The sequence below is a fragment of the Mauremys mutica genome, chromosome 18 (assembly GCF_020497125.1).
Source record: "Mauremys mutica isolate MM-2020 ecotype Southern chromosome 18, ASM2049712v1, whole genome shotgun sequence".
NCBI lineage: Eukaryota > Metazoa > Chordata > Testudines > Geoemydidae > Mauremys > Mauremys mutica.
Window position 1 is genome coordinate 4,907,762 of NC_059089.1, and position 18,450 is coordinate 4,926,211.

Below are 18,450 nucleotides of genomic sequence, written 5' to 3' on the forward strand. Positions count from 1 at the left end.
CTAATTTCACCATTGATTTTACCTAGTTGGTAGCAGGCTAATATGACCACTTTGACCTTTGCCAAACATATATCTGCCTCCTGTAATGTGACCTGGAAACTAATGTTTGTCTGTTTTATGGCTATGTGATGGGATAAATTAACCCCACTCTAGGCCAGCAAGGGTTAATGGGCTGCTGTGGGCCCACTGAGCCTCACCCTGTTACACCTGCACTCGCTGTCAGGTGATGGAGGGGCAGTTAAAAAGGGAAGAGAACAGCTCAGTAGGTGGCACAGACTCCTGTCCTTTGTTCCCTGAGGAAAGGACTATAGAATATTTGGTTTGGAAGAGACCTTAGGAGGTCATCTAGTCCAATCCCCTGCTCAAAGCTCCAGGACCAATTCCCAACTAAATCATCCCAGCCAAGGCTTTGTCAAGCCAGGCCTTAAAAACCTATAAGGAAGGAGATTCCATCACCTCCCTAGGTAACCCATTCCAGTGCTTCACCACCCTCCTACTGAAATAGTGTTTCCTAATATCCAACCTAGACCTCCCCCACTGCAACTTGAGACCACTGCTCCTTGTCCTGTCATCTGCCACTGAGAACAGCCTAGCTCCATCCTCTTTGGAACCCCCCTTCAGGTAGTTGAAGGCTGCTATCAAATCCCTCCTCTTCTCTTCTGCAGACTAAATAACCCCAGTGCCCTCAGTCTCTCCTCGAAAGTCATGTGCCCCAGCCCCCTAATCATTTTCATTGTCCTCCGCTGGAATCTCTCCAATTTGTCCACATCCCTTCTGTAGTGGGGGGACCAAAACTGGACGCAATACTCCAGGTGTGGCCTCACCAGTGTCGAATAGAGAGGAATAATCACTTCCCTTGATCTGCTGGCAATGCTCCTACTAATACAGCCCAATATGCCGTTGGCCTTCTTGGCAACGAGGGCACACTGCTGATTCATATCCAGCTTCTCGTCCACTGTAATCCCCAGGTCCTTTTCTGCAGAACTGTATCTTAGCCCATCGGTCTCCAGCCTGTAACAGTGAATGGGATTCTTTCTTCCTAAGTGCAGGACTCTGCACTTGACCTTGTTGAACCTTTCTTTTGATCCGATCCTCCAATTTGTCTACGTCATTCTGGACCCTATCCCTACCCTCTAGCGTATCTACCTCTTCCGTGAGCTTAGTGTCATCTGTGAATTTACTGAGGGTGCAATTAATCCCATCATCCAGATCACTAATAAAAATGTTGAACAAAACCCGCCTCAGGACTGACCCCTTGGGGGAAGGGATAGCTCAGTGGTTTGAGCATTGGCCTGCTAAACCCAGGGTTGTGAGTTCAATCTTTGAGGGGGCCATTTAGAGAACTGGGGTAAAAATCTGTCTGGGGTTTGGTCCTGCTTTGAGCAGGTGGTTGGACTAGATGACCTTCTGAGGTCCCTTCCAACCCTGATCTTCTAGGATTCCATGATTCACTCTGCTTGATATCAGCTGCCAGCTAGACATCGAGTCATTGATCACTACCTGTTAAGCCCAACAATCTAGCCAGCTTTCTATTCACCTTGTAGTCTATTCATCCAAACCATACTTTTTTAACTTGCTGGCAAGAATACTATGGGAGACTGTATCAAAAGCTTTACTAAAGTCAAGATATATCATGTCCACTGCTTTCCCCATATCCACAGAGCCAGTTATGTCATCACAGAAGGCAGTCAGGTTGGTCAGGCATGACTTGCTCTTGGTGAATCCATGTTGACTGTTCCTAATCACCTTCCTCTCCTCCAAGTGCTTCAAAATGGATTCCTTGAGCACTTGCTCCATGATTTTGCCAGGGACTGAAGTGAGGCTGTAGTTCCCTGGGTTCTCTTTCTTCCATTTTAAAAATATGGGCACTAGATTTACCTTTTTCCAATCGTCCGGGACCTCCCCCGATCGCCATGAATTTTCAAAGATAATGGCCAGTGGCTCTGCCATCACATCAGCCAGCTCCCTGAGCAGCCTTGGATGCATTAGATCTGGACCCATGGTCTTGTGCACGTCAAGCTTTTCTACATAGTCCTTAACTTGTTCTTTCACCACTGAGGGCTGCTCACCTCCTTCCCATACCATGTTGCCCAGTGCAGTAGCCTGGGAGCTGACCTTGTCTGTGAAGATCGAGGCAAAAAAAAAGATTGAGTACTTCAGCTTTTTCCACGTTGGATGCATGCAGTGGAAAGTACAGTAGGAAGCTATATGTACACAGAGAACATGAAAAAATGCGTGTTGCCATACTGACTATAACAAGAGTAATCAAGGTGGGCTATTATCATCAGGAGAAAAAAAACTTTTGTAGAGATAATCAGGATGGCCCATTTCCAGAAGTTGACAAGAAGGTGTGAGTAACAGTAGGGGAAAAATACACAAAGTAAAAACTATTTCCCCATGCGAGTGACCCATCCACTCCCAGTCTTTATTCAAGCCTAATTTAATGGTGTCCAGTTTGCAAATTATTTCCAATTCTGCAGTTTCTTGTTGGAGTCTGTTTTTGAAAGTTTTTTGTTGGGAGTATTGCATTTTTTAGGTCTGTAATTGAGTGACCAGGGAGGTTGAAGTGTTTTCTGATTGGTTTTTATAATTCTTGATGTCTGATTTGTGTCCATTTATTCTTTTATGTAGAGACTGTCTGGTTTAGCCAATGTACATGGCAGAGGGGCATTGCTGGTATATGATGGCATATATCACATTGGTAGATGTGCAGGTGAACGAGCCTCTGATAGTTGGCTGATGTGATTAGGTCCTATGATGATGTCCCCTGAATAGATATGTGGACAGAGTTGGCAACAGGCTTTGTTGCAAGGATAGGTTCCTAGGTTAGTGTTTTTATTGTGTGGTGTGTGGTTGCTAGTGAGTATTTGCTTCAGGGTGGGGGGCTATCTGTAAGTGAGGACTGTCCTGTCTCCCAAGATCTGTGAGAGTGAGGGATCGTCCTTCAGGATAGATTGTAGATCCTTGATGATGCACTGGAGAGGTTTTAGTTGGACTTTTTCACTTTAGTTGAGTCTGCCCCTAATTTGTCTTGTATACTGATGAGCACAGTCACAACTATGGTTTTATGTGCCAAGTCTAGTAAAAATATCTAGCTGTTATATAGTGCTTTTCAAAGACTAATTGTAGTCTGTCTCTCTCTAGTGCTATTGTATCGGTGCACTGCTTGTCCTCTGACTAAACCTGCCACTCTGTAAGTGCGTGTGAGTTAAGGGTACTCAGAAATGTAGAAATTCTGCACATTCATCTCTACCCACCAAGACTCAAGCCTGTGATTAAAACCTCAAAATTAGAGACAGCAAGAAATGATTCATGCAGGAAACTTAAAATGCAGAGGGATCTTTCCTGTCGTGTTAAAGTAACTTTCTGTAACGTTAGGTTCATGATTCTTTGTTTCTCGTGAATAATTTTCCTCAAAAGACAAGGGGAGACGTCAAGTTTGCATGGAAAGTGGGGGACTTTAAATTTAAAATCCTTGATGTCCTTTAACCGGTTTGTCTATGCTGCAGCTGGAAGTGAGCCTCCCAATCGGGGTAGAAAGACTCACACTAGCAGGGCTCAAGCTAGCTCGTTAAAAATAGCAGTGTAGACATTATGGCATGGGCTGGGGCTTGGGCTTTGAAGCCCATCTTACCAGCTAGATTTGAGAACCTGAACTCCAGCAGAAGTCACAACCTTTATACTGTTGTTTGTAGCATGCTCGCTCAAGCGCTGCTTCGCAAGTCTGTGTTCATGGGCTCACTTCTAGCTGCCGTGCAGCCATTCCCAAAGTCGAGGACATTGTAGAGGTATGCTGCTTTGTCAGGGTCTGATGGAACTAGCTGTTATCCCACTCCTTCTGCGGATGGCTAACTTTATTGCTCTCAGGGTCAATTGTTTTGAGTGTATGGGTGTTAATTACCACTTAAAGCCACTGAAATTCCCATAGTGAGCACTGTGTAATCCAGGGTGCAGGTCTCCTTCTTTTTAATTTTATTTTTAAGATCATGGTCAACTGGCCAAACTCAGTAAGACTCTCAGGGCTTGTCTACATGGCGCGTCCAAGCACACAAGGAGATGAGATTTGTAAAATGCAGTAGTGTGCTGCTCTCCGTAAAGAGAGAGAATCTCCTTAAACACTTCAGTGTGTGTGAGGGAGGGAGGGACTGGGGGGAGGCCAGTGTATAATGTACCATGGAAAACTGGAGTCTTGGCACCAAGGGAGCAGTAGTTATGTAGATTGTATTTTTATTCCATTTCTAAAGTGAAAACCCGTTAAACTGATCCTCCTTGTGAAGCCGTACGTTGCACCTGCAGCAACTGAGGTTTGCTCTGGGAAAAGCATCTGTGTTTGTTTTTGTTGAGTGAAGTGTTTAAGTGGTTTTGTGTTTGTTTCTCTTCTAGGATAATGCGGGTGCAGCCAAGTGTAGTGCTGGGTGTGGCCCACAGTGTTGTAAAGAGGATGTCCTCATTTGTGAGGCAGATTGACTTTGCCTTGGACTGGATGGAAGTGGAGGCTGGACGAGCTGTTTACAGGTGAGGTGTGAGCAAAATGGCCCTGTTTTGTAAGTCCCAATACCCCTGCAGGAATGATATCAAAGGTTTCAAAGTAATACATAAATAAATAAGAGTGCTTTACCCAGGGGTCGGCAACCTTTCAGAAGTGGTGTGCCGAGTCTTCATTTATTCACTCTGATTTAAGGTTTTGCATGCCAGTACTACATTTTAATGTTTTTTAGAAGGTCTCTCTCTACAAGTCTATATATTATATAATTAAACTAGTGTTGTATTGTAAAATAAACAAGGTTTTCAAAATGTTTAAGAAGCTTCATTTAAAATTAAATTAAAATGTTGATTTTATGCCACCGGCCCGCTCAGCCCGCTGCTGGTCTGGGGTTCTGTTCACCTAGGCTGGTAGTGGGCTGTGCGGGGCCGGCGGCTGGGACCCCAGACCGGCAGTGGACTGAGTAGCTCAGCCCACTGCCGCTCAGGGGTTCTATCCGCCGGCTCCTGCCAGCCGGGATCCCAGCTGCCAGCCCGCTGCCGGTCTGGGGTCCCGGCCCTGCCCACATACAGTGGGTACCTACCTTCTCCCTGGTTCTGGCCATTCTCTTCCTCTCTCTGCACTGAGCTGAGGGTGGGAGTGCACTGAGCACAGGGCTGGGGGTGAAGGGTCTGGCCAGGAGCTAGAATGAGGGAGGAGGCTCAGGGTTGGGGCAGGAAGTTTCGGTGTGGGGGTACTGGTGGGAATGTGGGGGGGCTGCAGGAGCTCCCGTTTGGTGCTCAGGGTAGGGGTGGGGATGTGCGGGGTGCATGGGATGTGTGGGGGCTGGGGATGTGTGGGGGTACAGTAGTCAGGGCAGAGGGCTGGGGGCATGTGAGGGGGGTGCAGGTGTCAAGGCAGGGGGGGCTGGGTATGTGGGTCGTGGAGGGGGGGTAAAGGAGTCAGAGGGCTGGGTGTGTATGAGGGAGGTACAGGGCTCAGGGCCAGGGCCTGGGGTGTGTGTGGAGGTGCAGGGCTCAGGGCAGAGGGCTGGGTGACTGCCCCCCTCAGAACCCTCAACCCCCCCACTCCTTGTCCCCTGCCCACCTCATCCTGGGACCCCTGCCCCTATCTGCCCCCCAGGACGCTATCCCCTAGCTAAGCCGCCCTGCTCCTTGTCCCCTGACTGTCCCCCTAGGAACCTACCCCATACCTGTCCCCTGACTGCCCCGACCCTTATCCACACCCCCGCCCCCACACAGACCCCCGGGACTCCCATGCCTATCCAACCGCTCCTCACCCCCTGACAGGACCCCCAGAACTCCCGACCCATCCAACCCCCACCCTGCTCCCTGCCTGCCCCAACCCCTCTCCACACCCTGCCTCCTGATAGGCCCCCCCAGAACTCCCGACTCATCCAACCACCCCAGCTCCTTGTCCCCTGACCACCCCCTCCAGAGACCCCCCACCCTAACTGCCCCCCCCAGGACCCTCCTTGCTCCCTGTCCCCTGACTGCCCTGACCCCTATCCACCCCCCACCCCTAACAGATTCCGGGACTCCCATGCCCCATCCCCCCCCCCACTCCCTAACTGCCCCCTCCAGAGACCCCCGCCACTAGCCACCACCCCCTCTCGGGATCCCAGCCTCATCCAACCACCCTGCCCTCTGTCCCCTGACTGCCCCCACCCCTTATCCAACCCCCCCTCCCAACCCCTTTACCATGAGGCTCCAAGCAGAGCCAGATATGCTGCCCCGTGCGTGCGGTGGCAGGGCTCTGGATGAGCGGGGAGCATCTTTCCCTCCCCGCGGAGCCAAACACTGCCCTGCGGGAGCGCGCAGCCCCAGCAGGGCTCCGGGGAAGGGCGGGAAGGCGGGGGAGGGGCTGGCGGCTTGCTGCACTCAGCCGGACGCTCAGTCCTGGGAGCGTGGACCCTGCGGCTTGCTGCGCTGGCAGGATTTTTAATGGCACACTGGAGTCCCGGCAGGCAGCAGTGTGCCATTAAAAATCAGCTCGTGTGCCGTCTTTGGCATGCGTGCCATAGGTTGCCGACCCCTGGCTTTACCTAACTGTCATCCCCCATGCTTACTCACTGGGGCAAGTTCATCAACAAGTGTATGAAGGGTTCATTTGTCCACCTTTTGAGGAGTTTCTCTTGTGCCCATCGGCGTAGTATTTAAGGACTTTTCAGTTCTTCTTCGAGTGGTTGTTCATGTCCATTCAAAGTAGGTGTGCGTGCGCCGCGTGCACGCCAGCCGGAAGATTTTCCCCTAGTAGCGCCCGTAGGGTCGGCCCTGGCGCCCCCTGGAGTTGCACCACTACGGCGCCCTATAAAGGGGCCTGCCAACCCTCCACCCCCTCAGTTCCTTCTTACCGCTGGTGATGGCTAGCTGGAACTTCGCTTGCTGATAGCAAGTTTAGCGGTGTCCATAAACCTCGTATATATAGTTAGTTAGTCTATCTAGATTAGTTGTACATAGTTCTTTGCTGTTGGGAGGTCCCCCCCCACCTACTCGTCGCCTCGCCGGGGCATGCCCAGGTCTCCCGGGTTTAAACTCTGCAAGGACTGTGGAAAGTTCATGCCAAAGAGTCACCCGCACTCTGCTTGTTTGAGGTGCCTCGGGGAGAGCCACCAAAGGGACCGGTGCACTATTTGCAGCGGCTTCCGTCCCAGAACTCTCAAAGACAGAGCACAAAGACTTAGAGTTCTTCTGATGGAGGCTGCCTTGCGGCCACCTTCGGACCCGGACCCGGCCGACGCGGTGCCCAGCACGTCATCGTCGGTGCGGAGTGCCCTGGCACCGGCATCAGGACTTAGGGCCCAGCCCAAATCCTCCAAAACCCGGCACTGGAGGGAGTTGGGTCATAAGAAGTCGGCCCCAGTGCGGCACCACTCACCCTCCCCGGTGCCCGCTAAAAAGAAGAGGTCGGTGAGGGAGCGATCGCCCCGCCAGGACCTCCACAGGCCGACGCCATCCGTCAGTACAAGTGGACAGGCTGGGCTACAGCCCCTGGCTGCTCCGTCGACTCCTGCACCGGAGAGATGGCGGTCGAGTCCGGAGCGACCAACATCCCCGGGCCTTAGCGGAGACGTGCGTCCCCTCTCGACGCCGGAGGCATTCGAGGCGGCCTCAGACCTGCTGAGATTCCCGGTACCGGCCTCCCTGCATCGTGGCAGGGAGTTGCCGACCATAGCTTGTCCCCCAGTACAGTCTAGGGGCAAGCCGGCCATGCTGTTGCCTCCCTCTCCGTCCCGCGCCACCCGGGCGGCACCGGACCAGAGAGACAGCTCCCCGCCTCCGCGCCACTCTCCGGTGACGACGGGTGCTGCTCTCCCCAGGTCCTCTTATTCAGAGACATCAGACTCAGAGGCGGACTCCTACCGCTCCAGCCGGTCGCCGAGCAGGTGGTCGACTTCGGGGGTGAGCCACCAGCGGTACCCACCACAGTGGCAGCAGCAATGGCAACCGCCCTCTCAATGGCCGTTTTGAACCCCCTGGGCCTACCACCAGTCGGTGGGCCGGGCGTTTGGTTCTCGCTCCAGGTCGGCCTCGGCATCGATGGCCCCAGTGCAGTTGCCTCCTCCACCGGCACCGTCGCCGGGTAGGGGTGTGCCGCATCTAAGTTCAGCACCCGCTAGCCGGGCATCGGCACCGGCGGTGACCACGGTTCGGGCTCAACAGGTGCCGCCAGACACGCCAAGCCGTTCATTGGCGACCCCAGTACCGGCCGCGGTGCCGCATTTGGAACCGGAACCAGCACCGGCCCCGCAACCTCGGTACCGTGTGCCGCCGGACCCCGAAGGGCTGGAAGCGCCGGAGGACGGGCCGATTCAAGTGATTTCCTCCTCTTTTTCCCCAGATGAGGCAGTCACGGGCACAGCCACGGCACCGGCCCTGGAAGGATCCTTCAGCAACTGCTCAGGCGAGCAGCTCAGAGCCTCGCAATCCAGACTGAGGAAATTGAGGTGGACGTAGATCCAGTAGTGGACATCCTGGCTCCATCGGGACCATCCAGGGTGGCCCTACTGTTGATCAAGACCATAGAGGACACGTCCCGCACCTTATGGCAAATGCCAGCCTCATTGGCCCCTACTGCCAAGAAAACAGAGAGGCGTTATTTTGTGCCCTCAAAGGGGCATGAGCATTTGTACACCCACCCTTCCCCGGACTTCCTGGTGGTAGACATGGCCAACCAAAGGGAGCATCAGGGGTTTCAAGGGTCGACGCCAAAGAACAGGGACGCCAAAAGGCTCGACCTCTTTGGTGGAAAGGTGTACTCCACGGCAGGCCTTCAACTATGACTAGCCAACCAACAGGCTGTCGTAACCCGATATGGTTATAACACATGTTCGGCCATGTCGAAGTTTACCAAGCTCCTTCCCCAGGATTCGAGGGCAGAGTTTTCAGCCTTGGTGGAAGAGGGAAAGCTCATCTCCCGAGCCTCCCTTCAAGCTGCCCTGGATGCAGCAGACTCGGCCTCACGCTCCATGGCAACAGGCCTGGTCATGAGGCGGAGAGCCTGGCTCCAGGTCTCGGGCCTTCCCTATGAGGTCCAGCAGACTATCCAGGACCTCTCCTTCGAAGAGCAGACCCTGTTTTCGGACAAAGCGTCTGCATAGCCTAAAGGACTCGAGGGCTACGCTTCGCTCGCTGGGCCTGCATACCTCGGCAACCCAATGTAGGCAGAATCGTCCAGAGGTTGGGTGCAGACGGGGCAGGAATGGCAGGAGGCACCACCAATGCCACCTCTCCGGCCAGGCATCCGGCCAACCGAGACCCACGTTGGGACCTAGGCCCCCTGTTTGATGGTATGGTCGAGGACGGCCTACCGATCAGGACTCCGGATCCTTCTTTCCCTACCTTGGGTCACGTCTGTCCCCCTTCTACCATGCCTGGTCCCGAATCACGTCGGACAGTTGGGTGCTTCGCACGGTAGAGAGGGGATATTCTATCCAGTTCTCCTCCCTCCCGCCCCACCAGCCCCCCTCCCTGTCCCTCTTCAGGGACCCCTCTCACGAGCAACTTCTAATTCAGGAAGTGCGGTCCCTCCTCACAGCGGGAGCGGTGGAGGAAGTTCCTCAGGAGCTCAGGGGCAGAGGCTTCTACTCCCAGTATTTTCTAATACCAAAGGCAAAAGGGGGCCTCAGACCCATCTTGGACTTGCGGCGGCTGAACAAGTTTGTGAAAAAGCTCAAGTTCCGCATGGTCTCCCTGTCTTCAATCATTCCCTCCTTGGATCCAGGAGATTGGTATGCCGCCCTCGACTTAAAGGACGCATATTTCCATATTGCCATAATCCCCCGACACCGTCGGTACTTCAGGTTTGTCATGGCCAACGCCCATCTGCAGTTCACAGTGCTCCCGTTTGGCCTATCGGCGGCACCACGGGTCTTCACGAAGTGCATGGCAGTCGTGGCGGTCTTTCTGCACAGGCGGGGTATCCAGGTATTCCCCTACTTGGATGATTGGCTTCCGGCTCTGGGGTCGTCCCCAGTTAGGCCCGTTTGCTTCAAAGGAAAACAGGAAGTGTCGGTGGTTTTGCTCCCTCCGGGGCCACAGCCCGGGGTCTCTGTCGGATGCCTTCCTCCTGTCGTGGAGGGAAGGGCTGCTCTACGCCTTTCCTCCAATCCCCTTGATACACAGGGTAATTCTCAAGATCCGCAGGGATCACGCCCATGTAATCCTGATAGCACTGGTGTGGCCGTGCCAACATTGGTACACATCGCTCCTGCATATGTCTACCCGAGCGCCCCTGATGCTGCCCCTGCTGCCGGACCTGATCACGCAGGACCAGGGCTGCCTCCGCCACCCGAACTTGCAATCACTCCACCTCACAGCCTGGATGCTCCATGGTTGAACCCGGTGGAGATGCAGTGCTCCCAACAGGTCAGACAAGTGCTGCTCGGTAGTAGAAAACTGTCGACCAGGGCCACCTACCTGGCCAAATGGAAACACTTCTCCATCTGGTCCGGTCAGCGAGGGCAGGAGCCGTTGCGGGCCCCTATTCCCGTTATCTTAGACTATCTGCTCCACCTGAGACAGTTGGGCCTTTCCCTCTCCTCGGTTCGAGTTCACTTAGCAGCCATCTCGGCTTTCCACCCGGGAGAGAGGGGCACCTCAGTGTTCGCAAACCCGCTGGTTGGTCGTTTCCTCAAGGGCATGGACAGGCTGTTTCCGCATGTCCGTCAACCAGCTCCTACCTGGGACCTCAACCTGGTCCTCTCTGCCCTCACGGGGCCTCCCTTCGAGCCCCTGGCTTCACGCTCTCTGCTGTACCTGTCATACAAGGTTGCTTTCCTTGCAGCGATCACCTCAGCCAGGAGGGTATCGGAGCTCAGGGCGCTGACATCCAAACCCCCGTACACTGTCTTTTATAAGGACAAGGTCCAACTTAGACCTCTCCAAGGTCGTCTCCCAATTCCACATGGGACAAGATATCTTCCTACTGGTGTTTTATCCAAAGCCACACTCTTCCGGTAAGGAGCGGAGGCTGCATTCCCTGGATGTCCGCAGGGCCCTAGCCTTCTATGTTGAATGGACAAAGCCGTTTAGACGGTCGACCCAGTTCTTCATCGCAATGGCGGATAGAATGAAGGGGCTCCCGGTCTCCTCTCAGAGGATCTCTTCGTGGATCGCGGCCTGCATACGGGAATGCTATCATATAGCTAAAGCCCCTATCCCTCTGGTTACGGCCCACTCTACCAGGGCGCAGGCCTCCTCCACGGCGTTCCTGGCTCAGATTCCGACTCAGGAGATTTGTAGAGCTGTCACGTGGTCCTCCATCCACACATTCACGTCACACTATGCCATCACGCACCAGGCTAGGGATGATGCCGCCTTCAGTCGTGCAGTGCTTCAGTCGGCAGTGACCTCCGACCCCACCACCTAAGGTTAGGCTTGTGAGTCACCTACTTTGAATGGACATGAACAACCACTCGAAGAAAAAATGGTTACCCACCTTTTAGTAACTGATGTTCTTCGAGATGTGTTGTTCATGTCCATTCCAATACCTAACCTCCTGCCCCTCAGTCTGAGGGGGTGGAGGGTCAGTGGGCCCCTTTATAGAGCGCCGTAGTGGCGCCACTCCAGGGGGCGCCAGGGCTGACCCTACGGGCGCTGCTAGGGGAAAATCTTCCGGCTGGCGTGCACGCAGCGTGCGCACACCTACTTTGAGTGGACATGAACAACACATCTCGAAGAACAACAGTTACTAAAAGGTGGGTAACCGTTTTTTTTGTGGTTTTCAATTATATTAGTGAGAATGGGATTCTGCATGCTGCTTTGGTTTAAATTCTTTGGTACCTTTCTGATGTAGCAGAACAGATAACACAAACTAAAACAATAACAATTCATGTAGACAGGTTTTGTTTGCCAGTAAAGTCTTCTGCAGTGTGCAGAGTATAAAAACCCGTCTCTGCCTCAAGGAGCTTACAGTCTGAAATAAACCAACTGAAAGGGAGCTCAGTCGGGTAAAACTCATTTTACAGCTCTTAATATATATACTGGGCCACATTCCTCCTTGCATAGCTCCATTAGTTTTATAGAGCTATCCGTGGTATAAATTTGATCCACTGCATGAAAGCAGTGGCTGGGAGGACAAAGCTCTGATCTGCAATTAGTATAAATAGCAGGTAACTGTAATTCTAGTTTTTTGTTACTGCTTTTGCAATGTCACTACTAATAGAAATCTCAAATACTTGGCCAGTGCATGAAATCATATGGCTGGGCTATGCTCTAGTATTGATTCTAATACCAAAGGTTTAAGCCCGGCTTGTATCCTTCATTGTGCTGGAGACCTGAATGCCAAACAGCATTCTACCATATCTACAGTTGGGCTTGAACCCAGGCAAAGGCTACAGCTTCACACCATGCACAGGTTCTCCCACCAGAAGAGGAGGCTGAGGTTTGAGTCAAGCCACCCACCCACACGGTTTGTTCTCTTCTCTCTGCACAATTGCCTTATTCCCCCAGTTCAACTATTTTCCTGTAGCCTGTTTGCTTTGCTAGGGAATGTTCAAATTCCAGCTGTCTGCCTGGTGACCTAAAACCAGCCAGTTGTTGATTGTATATAGTCAAAAATGAAAGGTGTTTGCAAGTTGCATTTGACAAATCTGTGGTCAGGTTGTTGTTTTAATTGTTCAGTAAATGTTTTTTCTCTCATCTCTGCAGAGAGCAGAGCTACCAAGGAATGGTGGGGAGGTTTACATAGAACTGATTAGTTAATTATTTTTTTGGATGTATTTGCTGAGCACAGACACCCACTAATTCATAGTATGGATTGTTCTCTCCCAGGCAGGGTGACAAGTCAGACTGCACATACATTGTGCTGAATGGTCGACTTCGTTCTGTCATTAGGATGGATGATGGGAAAAAACAACTGACTGGTGAATATGGGCGAGGAGACCTAATTGGGGTGGTAAGAACCAGCTTCAGAATTTACTTGCTGAACTTTATATAAAACTCTGGCTTTGTAAACAAAACAAATAGAAATATGTTAATAGGTCTGATCGTAACAACTTGCTGATCTTGGCTTGTGAAAGTGAGGCTGTCAGCTATTTGAAAGGGAGGAAGCTGCTGCTACCAGAAAGCTCTGTGGCAGGATAGTGCATGTGGAGACTGTTCAGATTCTTTTCAGTTTGTTACTATTCTGTTTTGTTTCTGACATATGTGCACTGTGCAGATTTCTTTAAATCAGTATAATTTGGAATTGAAAGAGCTGGTTTGAGGTTAGCTTATATCCACGTCAGACGACTTTCCCACATGCCTCTGTTCATTGCTTGCTCTTAGTACCCAGGTTAAAATATGAAAAGGACATCCGGCTTAACACCAGGGTAATGCAGGCACTTTGCCTGTCTTAAACCTAAACCAAGGGGACCTCTGAAATGCTGAGGCTTCAGTTCAAACCCTCTCCTGTTTGTTCTGGCTGTTGAGTTCAGTTCTGCCTATAAATAGATGTGCTACTGCAACATACCATCAGGAGGAGTGCCAAGTGTGAGCTCCCTTGAGAGACAGAACGATCAAATGATATTACAACATCTTATTTTGCACTAGTTAAAGGCAACATCTTATTTTGCACTAGTGGTGGCATGGAGACAGCAGGTTAATGAAAATGACCTAGTGGGTATTGGGACTACAGGTGGAAAACTCTTGTTACAAAGTATAGGATAGTGAGGAGGTGTGGCCTCCCTCAGGTGGATGCAGAGGGAATGTGGCAAGCTGCCTGGTGGGCGGAGCCAGGATGACCACGCCCTGCAGCAGCTCAGTTGAGAAGGAATTGCTAAGGGAGACAGACGCGTCTTTCCTGTTGCTGGAGGGGACGCATAACTTGCATATTTTGTTTAATGCCTTTATTTGGATAATCTCAAAAGACTTTTAAAACATGAAGCATCAGAGATAGGTAAATATGATCCCCATTTTACAGAAGGATAATTTGAAACATAGAGGGGATATGGCTCGCCTAGGTTGCTAGTTAGTGGTATGGGTGCAGGCTCTCAGCCTACTACTACGTCCAGTAGACCAAACTCATGACCACTCAAAATTTGAGCCATTCGCTAAATTGACAGAATGATAGGTGCTGTGGAACGATGCTGATTCAGGAGGATATGAACATATGAGAAACTGACAAATTTGTCAACCCTAAGTTAGGACTTGTATAGGCTGAGTACGTCAGTCATATGAAAGAAACACTTAACCAGCTCACTGGGTCTCTTCGGAACGACACTGGCTGGCATTGATGGCATTTTGAAGGATCCTTCTTCATTAATGCAGTCCTGGCACTGCATCAACTGCTGCTGTTGAAGCTTGTCTCTCTCAAAAATTGAATGATCTGACTCCATGTGTTGATGAGCTATGGTTTGACTGATTTATGAGCTCTCCTAATCTGTTTAGTGTGCATTTGTTCAAGAAGACATTTTTTAACAATTAGGACAATTAATTTAATTGCTATATGTTCATACTGTTACCTTATCAAGGTGTTATGAACCAAAGGGTAGGGTGGATCTATAGTAGCATCACAGGATGAAGTCTGCTTATCTCCCTCTGACATCAACCACGTGTTGTCCTCCAAGATGTAAGTTAAAATAATGGGGGTCTTGGTAAAACAAAGGAACTCTCACTTAAAATAATCTTTTATTGGTGACTTATGACTTTTTTAGTTTGGTCAAGACTTGACTTTTCTCAGGGGGAAAAATGTTTCAGATGGTGATAGTTTTTACACTTGCCATAATAATTTTGTTCATATATTGATGCAGTGTAACTCTTTCAAAATCCTTCCATCTGAAAATAGGTAGCTTTGTTTCCTTCTTTTGGCTGTGGACATCTGGTAAACTGACCACAGCCTCATAATTTGGTGTCCAGTTTAGGACAGTTCTAAATAGAACACTATTTCAAAGTTTTTTGCAGTCCACAGAGGCTGAGCAAAATGATTTTATGCCTTAAGCACAGTGTGTTTTTGTTTGTTTGTTTTTAATTTACTGAAACAGAAAGAAACAATAGGTATGAAGAACCCAGAAGAGTTTTTTAAGAGACTTAACTATTTTGAAGCCAGTGAATTTTTAATCCTAAAAGCTGTGAATACTTTTTTAACCTGCTGTGAAAATAGGGTTGAATGCCAAGGTTTGTAGAAGTCTTGGAAAAGTATTTGAAAAAACTGTTGTGACACTTGACGGTTTGAGCAAGTTGTGCCATATAAATGCAAATTTAGTCTAGTCCAGTGTTCACAAAAATAACAAAACCAGCACTAAAGCGAGATAACATGCTCATGTCTATGAAGATGAGTTTAGTGGCATTTTAAAAATTGTGGTGGCTGGCCTGGCCTGGTGGTTTATCGGGGAAACAACCTCTGGACATCAGAATCGTTGCCTTATATGTTAGGTCAGAAGGGGATGGGAGCAATATGGAAGAGCAGCATATATCTTAAAAGTGGGCTGTGTCTGCCTTTTCTCTTGTTGGAAGGAAGCTGTAGGGAGACCGAAGAAGTGATGAAATAGAAACAACGTGCAGAACAATCCCAAAACTGGAAAAACCTGCCCAAGAACAATCTTTTACTTCTCTCTCATAATGTGGACAGATACTGTAGACTTACTTCATAATTCAGTTTCTTAGAGTATGGTGACAGGTTTCAGTGGTAGCCGTGTTAGTCTGTATCAGCAAAAAAAACTAGGAGTCTTTGTGGCACCTTAAAGACTAACAAATTTATTTGGGCATAAGCTTTCGTGGGCTAGAACCCACTTCATCAGATGTATGAAGTAAAAGTTACAGGAGCAGATATAAATACATGAAAGGATGTGGGGTGCCATGGGCCACTCTCTTACCACTTCAAAAGTTATTTCTCCTCTCTTGGTATCCTGCTGTTAATTGATTAATCTTGTTAGACTGACTTAACACTTGGTAAAGCACCCCATGTCCTTTCATGAATTTATACCTGCTCCTGTATCTTTTACTTCATACTCCTCATTTTTTTTCTTAGAGTAGTGTCCCTACCTGTGCTCCACTCTAGGTATGCAAGTGCCTCCTGCACCCTGGATCAGAGATTTCTCATAGCAGTGTCTCTTCGGCCCGCACATGCAAGTCCGTCAGTCTTGTGCTCCATGCCATTGTTATGTAGCACCAGCCTGGGCAAACCACCCTTCATTTCCTTCTCAACTGCCTCAGCCTGAGATGTAGCTCCGGTGGTTGTCCTGTTGAATTTTCTTCAGCTTTATCCTCTTTTCTTATTAATAGTCATAGTATTAGTGTTGGTGTTAGTTTCAGTAGTTAGTAAATAGTAGTAGTATAGCTTTTTATCTTATCATTTTGGGATTTTTTTTTATTTTATTTTTTCTCATATTGTATTTAGATAGATACTAGTTAGTTAGCTCTTTACTGGGAGGTTATGCCCAGTTCTGGCTTCAAATGTTGTCTGTTGTGCCGGGAGGTGATCCCACTTCAGCTGCATCCAGTGCCTAGGGAATTGCACTTTGCCCAGAAGTGCAACTTTTGTGTGGTGCTGAAATCAAGAGTCAGAAAAAACAGAGAAATAAAGTTCTTCTTCGAGTGATTGCTCCTATGCATTCCATGTAGGTGTGCGCGCCGCGCGTGCACGGCTCTTCGGAACATTTTTAGCCTAGCAACACCGGTGGGCTGGCTGGGCGCCCCCTGGAGTGGCGCCGCTATAGCGCTAGTTATATACCCCAGCCGGCCCGTCCGCTCCTCAGTTCCTTCTTCCCGCCCGTGACGGCAGTTGGAACTGTGGAGTGCTTGTCGTCCTCCACTTACCTAGCTCACCTTGGTTCTAGTTTGTATTTAGTGTATATAGTTAGTTGTTAAACTGAGTTAGTTGAGTAGTTAGTAGTTAGATTAGGGGGGCTTAGCCCCTCTTTTCCCGTCTGGTGTGGGCGTATGCCCAAGACACCAGGATTCAAGCCCTGTGCGGCTTGCCAGCGGCATATGCCCGTTGGGGACCCCCACGACACCTGCCTTCGTTGTCTCGGCGAGGGACATCGACCAGACAAGTGCCTCATTTGCAGGTCGTTCAAGCCGCGAACTAAAAAGGAGCGGGACATTAGGTTGCGGCAGCTCCTTATGGAGTCGGCGCTTACCCCTGCGGTGCCGACTCCTCCGGCTCCGGCGTCGTCCTCGGTGCGGAGTGCTCCAGCGGTCCCCGGCCGGTCCGGTACCGAGACTGTTAAGAAGCAGCCGGCACCGAAGCCCCGGCACCGTTCCCATTCACCATCTGGGAAACGGAAGCCTAAGCCCAAGGCTGTAGAGACTGCTACGCCGAGACCATCGGTCCAGCAGACAGCAGCGGCGCCTTCGGCACCGTCCGTGACAGCGCACGGACCGTCCGCGGTACCGTCGACTCCGGCACCGGCTGGGCCGTCGAGTCCGGTACCCCCGCGCTCCCTGGTGCAAGCCGTGGTCGAGCTGCCTCTCCCGTCCACGCCCGAGACGTTCTCGACGGCGAGGGAGCTCATAGAGTTGACAGAGGCACTGAGCCTCCGGCCCCCGGCACCGCCGGTGCGGGCTGTTCCGTCAGTGGGTAAACCGGCCATGGTACGACCGGCCACCCCTGACAAACGGGATAGGAGGCGATCCAGGTCCCGCTCCCGGTCTCGATCCCGGAGACGGTCACCTTCCCGCTGTTCAAGGTCACGGCACTGGTCTCCATCACGGTACCGCTCTCCTTCTCGGCGCCGGTCGCAGTCCCGGTACCGCTTCTCATCGCGGTACCGGTCGTACTCCCGGAGGCGTTCCAGGTCCCGGTCCCGCTCTCCGGACCGTCGGCACCGAGGGAGGTCCGGATCCCGGCACCGCTCCCGACGCCATTCTCGAAGCCGCTCCCGTCGACGACGATCAAGATCGCGGTTGACCTCCCGCTACTCTCGCGGTCGAAGGTCCCGCTCCCGCTCCCGGCACCGAGACGATCGGCACCGGTACACGGCACCGCCCACGGACAGATTGGTGGCATCGACGGCGCAGTCTCTGAGCGCCTCTGCCCCCCCGTGGCCTTCCCGCCAACCGTCGGTCGCTTCACACGACGGCAGCGGTGCAGATTACCGCGCGGACCCACAAGGACAAGACCTGGGTCCCCAGCAATGGGGTTTCTGGACCCCCTGGGCGGGTCACGAGGCTCAAGGCGCCCCCTTCCTCCCGCGACAGGGGCCTTCTGACCATGGGGTGCCGGAAGCCACCGTCAGCAGGCCCCCTCCATCGCCTCCGGTTGAGGTTCCACCGCCGCCGGTGCAGACGGAACATCCCGTGGAGACGGCGACCTCACACCCCATGGACGAGCCTCAGCCTCTGCCTATTGGTTAGGCCCAGTCCTCGTCTTCCTCGCCCGACGAGGCGGTGGCGGGATCTTCGTCATCCGATCCCCCACCGATTGACTTACGTGCCCATCAGGACCTCCTTCGTCGGGTGGCACAAGCAGTTAACCTTCCGGTAGCGGAGGTCATCGAGGACGAGGACCCGATCACTAATGTGGTCGGAACGGAGGCCCCCATGCGA

General features: G+C 51.5%; 1 protein-coding gene across 3 annotated transcripts in view; it reads left to right on the forward strand.

The window, feature by feature from the left end:
- PNPLA7 (patatin like phospholipase domain containing 7) overlaps positions 1 to 18,450 on the forward strand; it is a 420,389-nt gene that overhangs the window by 170,119 nt on the left and 231,820 nt on the right. For all 3 annotated transcript variants that reach the window (XM_044993121.1, XM_044993122.1, XM_044993123.1), the window contains 2 exons: positions 4,384 to 4,515; positions 12,757 to 12,880. In XM_044993121.1, coding sequence (XP_044849056.1) covers positions 4,384 to 4,515; positions 12,757 to 12,880 — 256 coding nt within the window. The remainder of the gene's footprint in view (positions 1 to 4,383; positions 4,516 to 12,756; positions 12,881 to 18,450) is intronic.